The 12427-nt window shown below is 51.3% G+C and overlaps 2 protein-coding genes across 5 annotated transcripts in view; both read left to right on the forward strand.

Annotated features, from left to right (window-relative positions):
- Vps39 (VPS39 subunit of HOPS complex) overlaps positions 1-3135 on the forward strand; it is a 44817-nt gene extending 41682 nt beyond the window's left edge. For all 4 annotated transcript variants that reach the window (XM_055617232.1, XM_055617229.1, XM_055617230.1 and 1 more), the window contains 2 exons: positions 56-147; positions 1561-3135. In XM_055617232.1, coding sequence (XP_055473207.1) covers positions 56-147; positions 1561-1636 — 168 coding nt within the window. In that variant the 3' untranslated portion in view covers positions 1637-3135. The remainder of the gene's footprint in view (positions 1-55; positions 148-1560) is intronic.
- Positions 3136-5652: 2517 nt separating this feature from the next.
- On the forward strand, positions 5653-12200 carry LOC129684157 (cytosolic phospholipase A2 zeta-like; the record flags this gene model as incomplete). Its single annotated transcript, XM_055617233.1, has 11 exons — positions 5653-5763; positions 6560-6632; positions 7149-7285; positions 7362-7490; positions 7791-7831; positions 8076-8118; positions 8555-8621; positions 11296-11438; positions 11558-11671; positions 11812-11849; positions 12065-12200. Coding segments are annotated over exons 1-11 (1032 nt in total), but the record flags the coding sequence as incomplete, so codon positions are not given.
- Positions 12201-12427: the final 227 nt, after the last annotated feature.

The raw sequence follows: 12427 nt of genomic DNA on the forward strand, positions 1-12427 counted from the left end.
AACTTTTACTCTGTGTTTCCACACCTGGTCACGGAGCTGCTCCGATCTCTTCCAGGTTCAGGAAGAGCGGATTTTACACCAGCAAGTGAAGTGCATCATCACTGAGGAAAAGGTGTGCACGGTGTGCAAGAAGAAGATCGGCAACAGGTGAGCCTCCCCACCTGAGCAACATCTGGGTGCAGGTGGGGTGGGAACACGCAGGCTAGGTTTCTGCCCTTAGCTTTGTGTTGTGTTGCTGTGATGAAATACTCAACAAAGGCAGCTTGAGGGAGAAAGTTTATTCTGGCTGACAGGTGGGGCAGGAGCTTGGGGCAGCTGTCACAGTGCATTCACAGAAAATGAGAGCGATGTGTGCTTCCAAGTGCTCGGCTCGACTCCTTTTCACAGTCCCTACCAAGGGAATAGTCCTACCCACAGTCAAGATTGGCCTTTCTGTTGGGCTGTGGTGGTGCATGCCTTCAATCCCAGCACTTGGGAGGCAGAGGCAGAGCGAGCTCTCATTTCAAGGCTGGCCAGGTCTACAAAGTGAGTCCAGGACAGCCAGTACTACACAGGGAAACCTTGTCTTCGAAAATGGGGGGTGGGAGGGGTCGTCCCTACATTAGTTAACAAAATCAAGATCATCCTTCTTAGGCATGCCCAGAGACCTGGCTCCCTGATGATTCTGGCTTCTGTCATGTGCACAACACTAACCTCACGCCCACAGAGAGAAGCTGTCTTTTGTTTCATTGAATTCTTGAGCTTTGACAGAGCAAGCTTCAATAAAGAGCTGTCATATGGTATCGAGCTGTTAAACTATTCCTCTGGCAGCTAAAATTAACAATGGAACAGAGAGCCAGTAAGAGAGGATAAGAGACATACAGAGAGTCTTCCTGATAGGGGCAGCCGTGTAGCTCAAGCTGAGATGGAACTCTAAAATCAACCCTGTGCCTCAGCCATACCCAGTGCTAAGGTTACAGGCCTGCACCACCACGACAGATGGAGAGGACGAGCCCCCAGAGGAGAAATTTGTTCAGTCTGCTGTCTCATGACTCGAGCCACCTCCTGAGCCAGCACTATTCTGTTAAGACGTGCCCCAGAGCCAGTAGTCCTCTGCCTGGAAGCAGCAAGAGCTGCCTTTTCTTACTTAGCCAGAAGAGTCTGTTTCTCTGCTGAGGGCTCATGTGCTGTATTTCATTAGAACTATCCTGAAACATGTTCTGCTGAACATCATCCCTGGTGCCAAGCCAAGGGCACATGCTCTGCGTTGGCTTTTTGTTTGTCAATGTATTTGCCTGGTTGGTCAGTCGGTCGGTCAATCAGTGCTACTGACAGTCAAACTACCACTGACCCATATCCCCAACCCTGCACTGATGGAGTCACAAAAATGTTTGCCTGCACATGAACGTTGTACAGTTCCTGCTCTAGTTGTTTGGAGAAGTGTTACCGCAGCATTCCAGAGATCCTGGAGGAGGCTGTCGTTTGGGTGCGGGGCAGCTGCTGGGGCGGTGCCTCTTGCTGGAGGAGGTGTGGAGGAGACTGTGAGCACTTCTCTCACCTCTCCGCTGTTCTTCCACACAGTGCGTTCGCAAGATACCCCAATGGAGTGGTCGTGCACTACTTCTGTTCCAAAGAGGTAAACTCAGCCGACACCTGAGCCCGGAATCCCAAGCACTGCGCAGTGGACGGCTCAGCCTTCCCAGACAGCTGAAGGAGCAGCCACCTTAGGAACCAGGGATTGCTGCCAAGCGTCTCCCTCATTTGGACGTTGCTGGCTGCCTTGCCCTCTGGAACATCTCTGAATTAACTGGATTTGTGACCTGGCATTCCGGCTTTTTACTAGAAAAGAGATTAGTTGTATCTTACACTGTTATATTGCAGGTGAGACCAGGAATTTAACCCCTGCTTGGACAGGAGGAAATGCACCGTCTTGCCTTTGTATACCAATCACCTGGACAAGGAGATTTCATCTCAAGTGTTTGTACCCATGGGGTTGTTGACTGAGGGTTTTCTATTACAGTAACTACACAGCTTCACAAGATCCCCGCACATGGCCCCCTGGAGAGTCCCGTGGGAACTGAGTACTGAGCTCCCCAGCCCACTGAGCAAACAGGCTTACTGTCTGTGCTGCCAGTGGTTTCTCCAGGAGCCGTGCCTGTGTCCAAGTCGTCTCTGCTCATCCCCTTGTTTTCAGTCCCTGTCTCCTTCTCACTATTTATTTTACCCCTTAATCTTGTCTCTTGTACATCCATGCTTTCTCTCCCACTCTGTAGATTGGGGGATAGGGAGTAACTAATATTTAAATGAGACAAAAATGGGAAGGCACAGTCTGGTCTGGGCTTCCGGGAGTGCACTGATAAGCAGTTGCCATGTACGTTGTATGAAGGTTCTCAGGAGCTGAACTTTTCTACTAAGATGAGTGGGAGAACACACGTCTCTGCAGGCAGAGGGGCTAGTACCTCCCTGGGCCAGCACTGTGCGGGCGTGTGGTCTTCTGGGAGGATCTCTGCAGAAGTGCCTGCTCCAGCCACCCACCAGCTGCTTGGACAGGTGGTTGAGCCTCTGTGAGCTTTGAGCTCTTTGAGCTTTGAGCATCTTTCTTCCTTCTAGCCACTTTCTGTCCTGTTGTTGTCGTGGCCATAGTTGTCCCTGGCCTTTTTTTTTTTTAGGACTGGAGGATTGCTCTAGGTGGTAATGTATGTCTCCACTGCACACACAGAACAATTGACCAGAAACTGACAGTGGTGAGATGTGGTGTGTGTTTGTGAGGCATTGAGGGATGGCCAAGAGTAATACAGGAGCAGGTGGACTTATAACTTACTGCTGGCTCTGTTGAGCATTATCAGAGAGCCTGCAAGAGGTATTCAGGACCTGCCGGCATTGGTACCTATGGGTACCTGGCACACACTTGCACAGACATATATGCAGGCAAAACACCGATACCAATAAATTTTTTTAAAAAATTGAGTAGTGCTGCCCATGAACCCATCCACACCAGCTTAAAATGCACTTCCTCAGCACTAGGATGCCAAGCCACTCCCCACAGGGCAGGAACTTGCCCCATCGTGAGTCCTGTCCTCCTACCTGGTAAGCTTGTAGCATTCCTTCTCACAAACTGTATTTGAAACGGTAGAATAAAGCCTGTTTTCTCCTGGATGGTGTGCGTACTTAATTCTGTTTCCCCAAACTCCATCCTTTTCTCCCTGGACCCTGCCCTCTGTAGAGGGTTGTGGGGGCAGGGGTTGCTCTGGCCTGAGGATGATGGAGGGCTGCTCCTCAATAAACAGAAGCAAGAAACCAAGTCTCCCTGAGCCTTCTTCTTCCTCTGTCTTCTGAAGACTTTAGTGGAATAATAAGGGAGTAGTTTAGCTAAGGAAAGAAGGACAAGACAACCAGTAACTATGAAAAACAATCAGAGCAGCACTCCTTTCATGACAGCAGGAGAGCCGTCCCTATCCCTCACCAGCTGCAGCACTGGGAGAGCTGACCCTGCACCTTGCCTGAGCAGCACAGTAGAGCTGGCCCCAGTGCCAAAGGTGGGTGAGCCAGCCCAGGGGCAGGAGAGCAGAGAGCTGACCTAGTGACGTGGGTGCAGGATTGCTGTGGGCTGGCCGACTCGGCTCCCATTCAGGTTCAGATCTAGGACTCTGAGGTGGCCCATTATCAACACCTACTCCATGTATGCCGGAGCACATGAAGGGGCTGGCCCTGCAGATCCAAAGCTGCAAAGTCTGTGAGGAGTCCTGCTGAGAAGCCAGGGTTGTGTAGCAGAAGCCTTGACCCAGACCAATGACTCAGTGCAATGAACATTTGCAGGTAAAGCTGTGTGGACACACTATGACACACTACAGCTTCCATGATGAGATTTTTGTTTGGAGTTTTTTTCTTTGTGGAGGAGGTTGCAAGGGTAGAAGGTAGATATGAAGAAATGAGATGAGTGGGATTGGGGTGCATGATGTGAAATTCACAAAGAATGAAAAGTTGAATCATGAATGCCTCCATTTGTGTGGCCAGCACAGCAAGTGTGGCTGTGGGTATATGGCTGACATCCTATGCACAGAATATTTCCTTCATCACACTGAGTACCACAGAATCCTACATAGCCTCTCTAACACAGCATTGCTTTGTGCCTCTTGACACTCACTATGGCTAGAAGGGTCTTGGGAGGAGGTGGAACTGGTAGGAGTGAGGGGCTCTGTTTGAAAAGTAAAGCTGGCTCACTTTGCCCAGCTCTAAATTTGCCTGTTTCTCCCTTAATGTCTCCCCCCTGAGCTGTCTGTCTGTGGCCATCCTGAAAGCCTTTTGCCAATGAAAATTATCCAGAACTCCTGAGTTGAGGCATGGGGAGATGGTTTTCAAGCGGAGAATATGGTTTAAGCCTGAAAGCACTCAACCAGCAAGAACTGTGCCGCACCTGCCCCGAGCCTCAGGCTTCGGACTAGGGATCCAGGTGCTTTTCATCCAGAAGATCGATCAGCAAGGGGGCCGGGCTTGGCCATTCTGACTCAGATCTCGACTTTACAATCCACATGAGGCAAAACAGGCCATCACAGTGACGTCACCCCTGGTTCTGGAATTTCTGGTCTGAGCTTGCCTGTTAGTTCGGGAATTAGTTCACCTTTGCGGATGTCATTTTAGCCTCCAGCTGTATGTCTGGGGGAAGACAGGAAAAATTACCTGATTCTTTGAGGTGCAAGTCTCATCTTGGACCTCAAGCTGATCTAACATTGCTGAGTTCAAGTGAACCTTCTGTCTCAGAATCCCAAGTGCTGGGGATGGGGGATATGAAAGAGTTGTGGTTAAAGAGATGAAAAGAATCATCTTCTAAGAGTTCACTCTCCTAGAAAATCCTTTTGCCAGCGACTCTCCCGCCCCGCCACGGAGATGATTTGTGGCCCACAGGAGGGGAGAAGGCATAGGCAGTTGCAGCTGGAGGCTCACAGTGGGCATGAGCACCTTAAAGCCTTTATCTCCGGCAGCTTAAGAACAGAGAGGCTTGCCTCTCTTCTGTCTTTTGTTATACTAGCTGGCCGTGTCCCTGCCTCTATGTCCGCATCCCCGGGCACTTCTGCCAACCCAGGAAGGGAATCATGAAGTGAATCCTTTTAGGGTGTGGGTGACTTTGAGCATAGCATGTAAGGGAATAACTGAGGGAGGCCAAAAGAGGCATGAAATGTCTTTGAGTCCCCATGAAACCCTGAGCCTGAGATTTCCATGTTTCTGCTTAAGAGCTGTGGGAAAATGAGGACCTGAAGAAGGGATGGTGTGGGGCTTTCTGGTAGCTAGATGAGGTTAGCCCTGATTATAACCTCATCTAGGGCAGGCTAGTTAGAAACAGGAATATCTGGGCTATTGCCTTACCCACTAAACAGGACCATGGCACAACTAGCTCACAGTTAAGCAGGGCCTGAGCTGGGAATCAGAGTTCTAAGCAGGACCCCAAGAATCTCTTGGAAAGAGACCAACCTGTCTCTTGCCTGGGAAAAGCAGGCTCCACTCATTTCCGGGAGCACCTCAAACCCCACCTCCAGCCCCAGTGGCCACCCAGCACAAGTTGCCCCACCCTTCCCACTTCAGCACTACTTGTCAGACCTGAGCAACAGTAAGTATATCCAGACAGACAGCAGCTCTGGAAAACAGTCACGCTCCCTCCTGGGACCTGGGCTGCTGGCCATGCCCTTGACCCTCTGGCCGAAGTGGCTGGTAGGTAAGGGACTGCCCCTTCTCGGAGCAGCGCTGCTGCGGAAGAGAGAAAAGACGGAACCACAATGGAGCCATTGGCGGGTAATGTACTGATCTCTTGGGAAGGGTTGACTGCAGAGGCCTGGGAGACAGTGCCCTGTAGGGACTAAGCCAGCCACTGCACAGGGTTTTGATTTAGGGTGAACATGCCACAGACAACCTGGAAAAGCTCAAACTAGAGAGCTGGGCCAAGGCCTTGGCTCTTGAAAGTATCGCCAGAAGGAAGCAATGGCAGGTCCTGTGACCATTGCCTTTGGTTGGTTTGCCAGGAATGCGTTCGTCTGGCTGCATAACCCATTGTGGAGAGAAGGGATAAAGGGATTTGTTGGCATTCTGAGGGTTAGATTGACACCTAGAAGGGTGGAATTTGGCATTATCTCTCTCTCTCTCTCTCTTAACCTAATCTTCAATCTAGTGACTTGTCAGACCAGTATGAGCTGGGAGACCTGCATCTCACCTGCCTCTAGTTGGTCTTCCAGCTCTTGTCTGGAAGCTAATGGGTGCAGTGGTTACTGGCTTTCTTTTTTTAATGCTTCATCCTCTTCATCATCTCAGTGGCCCAGACCTCATCGAGAGGACAGCTTAGCTAATCAGAGTGATGCTTAGAGTTGAGCTGATCCCTGCATCCAGGCTCCTCACCAGTCCTGACCATCCAATACCTTGGGCCTTGCAAAAAAAACTTCCCAGAGCTCCTGGCACAGGAGCATAAGTGACCCTGGGCCAGGGCAAGCTCTGTGATAAGACAGAGAAGAGAACAGGAATGAGAAAACACTTGAGAGAGGTGGTTGGGCCATCCCTAGCTGCCTGGAACTGAGTTCCTGGGGTTCTGTTGTTTCAGAGGGAAACCCACCCATACTACGACCTTCAAGTGAAGGTGCTGAGGGCCAGAAACATCCAGGACACAGATCTGTGTGAGTGAGCCTCACCCCACCTTCTCCTTTTCTCAGAGTGGTGTGTGTGTATGTGTGTGTGTGTAATGCCCTCTTGGAGTACATTGATGGGCTCATGTTGACCACTGAGGGACAGTACCCTGGAGTGGGGTACACAGGCAGACAAGAGCACTGGAGGGTTGAATCCAGCCTCCTGGATCTGGGAGGCTCTCTGAGGGCGTGTCAGGCTCATGTTGCCACACAGCGATGCCTGCTTTCCAGGAGATTTGGTGGTGCCCACACAGGGCACAAAATGTAATGGCCTGAATCAGGCCATTTGAAGGAGTTGCTCAATGGTGTGTGCTGCCACGGGATCCTTTGACCTGTGGCTGCTGCTGCAGGATTTCTGTCAGTTGAGTGGGAGGTAGAGGGCCAGGAACACCAAAACACCCCCACCTGCCACAGGCAGGCAGCCTTCGCCCCAAGCCCAGCCTCCTCCGGGAAACCTTTTCGACAATAAGAGTTTGACGCCAAGTCCCTCCCCCCTCTTACCTGCAGTGTCCAAGGCTGACTGCTATGTCCAACTGTGGCTGCCCACAGCTTCCTTTAGCCCTGCTCAGACAAGGACAGTGGCTAACTGCAGTGACCCAGAGTGGAATGAGACCTTTCATTATCGGATCCATGGTGCTGTGAAGGTATGGGTCAGTAAGGGGCTGGGCATGGAAGCCAAGGAGTTCCTTCACAATGCTGACCCCTCCATCTTATGCCTAGAACGTCCTGGAGCTTTCCCTCTATGATAAGGACATCCTGGACAGCGAGAAGCTCTCCTTACTTTTGTTTGACCTGAGTAGTCTCCAGCCAGGCCAGCCTCACACAGAAAACTTCACTCTGAACCAGCAGGTGAGGCCTGCCTGGGCTAACACTAAATCTCCAGGAGAAGACCCCCACCCCTGAGCCATGGACGGGCAGCCATCTTGGCTTGGCCTTGGTCACTGCTGAGTCTGAAACAGCAGCATGCACATATTTCTGAATGAGTGAAGCTCTCCATGGAAATGCTATTTCCCCTGCTCCCCAGGCCTATGAGACACTATACCAGACTAATCTCCTAGGCCTGAGAGTTGAGCAAAGGTGGGAGACAGGGGCTGTTCCTGAGATCTCTGAAGGTTTTTGAAAATTGATGCCTTGCTCACCCCCACGTAGGATTCAAGAGAGCTGCAAGTAGAATTTACTCTGGAAAAGAGGTGAGTCTGGTTAGAGCTGGTGACTCTGTTTCCTCCAAGCAGCAGTCCGCAAGTTGGAACTTGCCTTGGAGGCCTGGCTTCAGAGAGGTCAGCCTGGTTTTGACACCTGCCTGCATGTTGGGTGGCAAGTTTCCCTACCAGAAACCCTATCATGCTTCCCAGGCTCTGCTACCTGCTTTGACCATGTTGCTTTAGTAGGCAGGGGAAGGGGGATGATGGCCCACAAGCCCTTCGTCTTTTGCAGTCAGATGCCTGCATCTGAAGTCATTACCAATGGGGTCCTGGTGGTGAGTAAGGAAGACAGGGATGGGACTGTGTGGGACTGGGGAGCAGGAGACTGTGGCTGAGTCCATGATGCCCATGTGTCTCCAGAAAACACTGAGTCCTTCCTTAGAAGGGAGATACGCCAGGGGAATGAGGGTCAAGAAGCTGTCTTGATCCTGTGTGGGCATCACAGAACCATCGCTCCCGTAGGACCCTGGCTACTGAGACTGCTGAGGGAGCCTTGGAGGGTCCCATAATCTCCTTTCCCGCCAAGACCCTTTTCTTATGAGCCCTGGGGAAGTACATGGAACTGCCTTGGGGATTTTCACAAAAGATCCCTGCCCAGAGGGCCCAGGTCCCACATGGCTGCTTTGGCCCTTGCCCTAGATAGTCCTCCCTCCCTCCATCCTGGTCAGCCCCTATGAGCTCTCTGACTCCCAAGGCTTCTGCTTTCCCCAGGCTCACCCCTGCCTGAGAATCCAGGGCATGCTCAAGGGAGACAAGACAGCTTCACTTGGAGAACACGGTGAGTTTGGTCCTCAGTCTCCGGGCTCGTCTTCTTCCTGGGGGCTGTGGCTCTCAACATTCTCACTGCTTAAAGCAGGGAGAGGGCAGCAGGGACTTGCCTGAGAGCGGTCTCCCCAACCCCTGTGACCAGCCTGCGCATACTCTTCAAACCTCAGCAGAGGTGCTGAAGAGCTGAGTCAATTGAGCAAGTGCTTTTTAAGCCTTTGGTCACATTCTGGCCAGCCACATGTTACTGGCCCAAAACAAGCCATGTGGTTAAACTCAGAGCTAGAAGGCAGTCGGTAAAGTCGGCCTCCTTGGGGGAAAGAACTAAGTCACTCTGTTGTCGAGGAAGAACTGAGAGGTTGGGAGAAGGGAATCCTAACAGATGACATGTCTTGTTTCTGACTCGTGCAGCCTGCCAGTCTTGTGTAAAACTGAAGCCTCCACCTTCAATGTAAAATCTCAGTTTTAGAAGTAACAAGATGAGGCTGAGGGGATGGCTCAGTGGGCAAAAGTACTTGCTACATGAACTTGAGGACCTAAGTTCAAATCCCTAATATCCAGTTCAAAAGCTGGGCATGACCCCCAGTGCTATGGGGGTCAGGGAAACAGATAGACAGAGACAGGAAGATTCCTGGAGCTTGTTTGCTGTCAGCCTAGTTCCAGATCGAAGGAGAGAGCTTGTCTCAAGGGTATAAGGTGAAGCATGACAAGAGCAGGACACCAACATCCTTTGGTCTTTTTTGTGTGCACATGCATAGTCACACACACACACACACACACACAACTTTAAAAATAACAAAATGTCTCAACCAAAAGTCATAGCATTATGGAACCTTGAGCAATCTCAAGAAAGAGACATGAACTAACCAAGAAAACTACAGCTGCCTGGTTGTGGCTGCATCTCCTGTCAGTTGGAACGCTCCTTCATAGTTAAACATCCTTGAGGCTGCAGATTATTGAAAAAACTAAGGCACCGGGGCATCTCCCCACACAATGTGCAAAGAGCCTGCCTCCTCAAATGACTAGCTTCGTTATTATTTTGCCTCCCTCTAGGGTTTTCAAAAGGACCGTGAGAAAGGAGGGGGGGGTTCTAAAAGGGACATTTAGTCCACTCTGATTTTGTGGGGGAGGAAGATTGTATTATCACCCTTGGAATATGTGAACCAGCACAAAAAATATTCATAGAAATTCCTTAACATCCACAACCCAGACCTCATGGTGCTTCTCCCTGCTTTGTGACAACCCACCTCAATCTCTCTGTGGAGTGTTTGCTTTGATAGATAAACTATTAAAATGTGTCTCTTGATCCAATCCATTCCTCTAAGGAAAAAAAAAAACTGAGAACACACACACACACACACACACACACACACTCACACACACACTCCTATAACAACATGGCAAAGAAAGAGAATCCTGGGGAAAGAGCAGGATTGAGGCCATTAACGTAGTCTGTCAAAGAGGTGACAGCCTAGGAGGAGACATCCGGATGTGGGAGTGGGCAGTGAGACAGCTGTGGGTCCTTCTCACACGGGGACAGTGGCCCCTGTGGGATGAGTGTGGTGACATGTGGAGTCTAGCACTATGCTGAGCACATGACATCTATTTGATCGTGCTTCCCCATGGCAACCGTATAAAGCAGGGGCAGTCCCTAACCTCTTCAGCTCACACAGCCAACACATGGGAGAGCAAGGACCAGCCACAGAGCTGACACACTCCAAGGGCATTCTCTTCACCATAAGGTTCGGGCATTTCTTCAGTGAATGGCACATCTCAGTCTGACTCCATCTCAGGCCATAAACCTCGGTGGGAGGGTGAAAGCACCTCTCCAGGGGTCTCCCCTACTTCAGGGCGTGTCAAGTCTGGCTTCATCTTGGGCAGGAATAGGATCCCATCTGGACCTCTGCTGTCCTCCTGCCCTTTGAGTCACTGTTGCTTCTGTGATGTGTTTGGAAGCCCGGCTTTCCTGCATTGCATTGTGTGCCTGGGCCTGGGTGTCAAGCACCTCTCACAGCTGCTAAGAAGCAAGGCAGCAAGAGACCTCACTGTTCCTTGCCAGGAGGCCCCCCCTATTTCTTTGCTTTTTCCCAGCCTGGGTCTCACCTAGCTTGAGCTGATCTCTGACCCCCTCTTCTTCTGCAACATATAATCCTCTATACCCAGAATGCCATTCTGCCTTCTACCTCCTTGTCTGAATCTCTACATTCTTCCAAGATCTTCTACTTTTGGAAGCTAAGGCCACAGCATCTTGAAGCATATTTCTTTGTTCACTTTGGCAGCAAACCTCCCCCAAAGCGAGGAACTTGATACACAAATGGAGTCACGGGATTTGGAGTATTAACAGCTGAAAATTGGTGATTAATGCAATAAGGAATGATATTTATATTATTAGTTGTGGTTAGGTAATTAATATAAAAAAATTCAAAACCACCAGCCCTATAGACTATGGGCTTACCCATTTGCTCCCCTCCTTGTATTTGTGTGTTACACACTATACCAGGGCTGGCTGGTTCTAGAGTCTAAGAGCTCCAAGGCTCTTTTCCTGTGGTCAAGGTACCCAAGTGAGCAGGGAGATGAGGACTAGGGGGTCTGGGGAAGAGGAGAAATCACTGTCATCTGGAATGTCATTGTCCTAAGCCACACTTACATCAACCCCATTTTACCACTCTCTGGCCCTCTGCCCTCAGGCTCGAGGCAGATCCGGTTGGCCGTGCCTGGGGCCTATGAGAAGCCACAGTTAGTACCTCGGCAGCCGACCTTTACCTTCCATGTGAACCCAGTGCCGAGCCCCACGCTGCAAGTGAGGGTGGAAAAGCCCCTATTTTTGCAGGTTAGTGAGCCGCGGCAAAGGGGAGGGATAACGGAATGAGCCCCTGAAGGAGGAGACCGCAGCGTGCCCAGGAGGCACGCCTTCCGTCCCACACTGCTCCTTGGTGCTCTTCTCCACAGAGCTGCCCCACTGATCAGCTGGAGGCTCAGAGCAGCAAGCCGGGCCAGGCAAGCCTCCTGCTCTCCTCTCTGCCCCTCGGCCAGGAGGAACAGCACACTGTGGTGCTGGAGGAGGTAAGGTTTGGTCTGGTGCTTGCCCTGTGATCACCAACAGGGGTCTGGAGCACACACTGGCGGGCTACCTGGGTGCCGAGGGCCGCAGATGCGGGTCTGACTCTACTTACTCAGGGATGAAGGACTTCTGCCTTTTTCAGGGCCAGGAGGTGACTCTGAGTGTGAAAGCAGAAATGAGGTGAGATGGGATTGCTGGTGGAAGGCCTTTGGGGCTTGGCTGGAAGTGGGAAATACTCCAGTCGGTTCTGCTTTCCTGCCCACTCGGCTCAGGCCGTGGGAGCCAGCTCTTTGGTATTGGCTGGGAGTCCCCTGGGGTGTTTTCTGTGGGGCTCCTCAGGACGCAGGCTGTACTCCAAGTTCTCCTCCGTACTCTCTGCACCCCATCTGGAGCAGCTCTGGGGACTTAGACCTGCGCCTTGGGTTTGAGCTCTGTGACGGGGAGCTGGAATTTCTGGACAAGAGGAAGCAGGTCGCAGCCAAGGCCCTGCAGCTGGTGATGGGACTGAGTGAAGCTCCACACAGCGACCAGGTATGGGACGGAGGATGAACTCGACCAAATCCAGCCCCTCCCCTTGAGGGGTCTTGTGTGGCTAAGCGGTGACAGGAAGCTCAGAGGAGGAATAGGCAGCAGAGAATGAAGAGAAAGAACGGGCTCGTTCACCTGAGCCAACGGGCACAATCAGCAGTCAGGAATTGGAATGAAGACCTACACAGTTCTCTAGCAGCGTGGGCGGTCACAGCAGGATAGACCACAGA

Source organism: Psammomys obesus, unplaced genomic scaffold, assembly GCF_907164565.1.
Source record: "Psammomys obesus unplaced genomic scaffold, mPsaObe1.curated_primary_1811, whole genome shotgun sequence".
Lineage (NCBI taxonomy): Eukaryota > Metazoa > Chordata > Mammalia > Rodentia > Muridae > Psammomys > Psammomys obesus.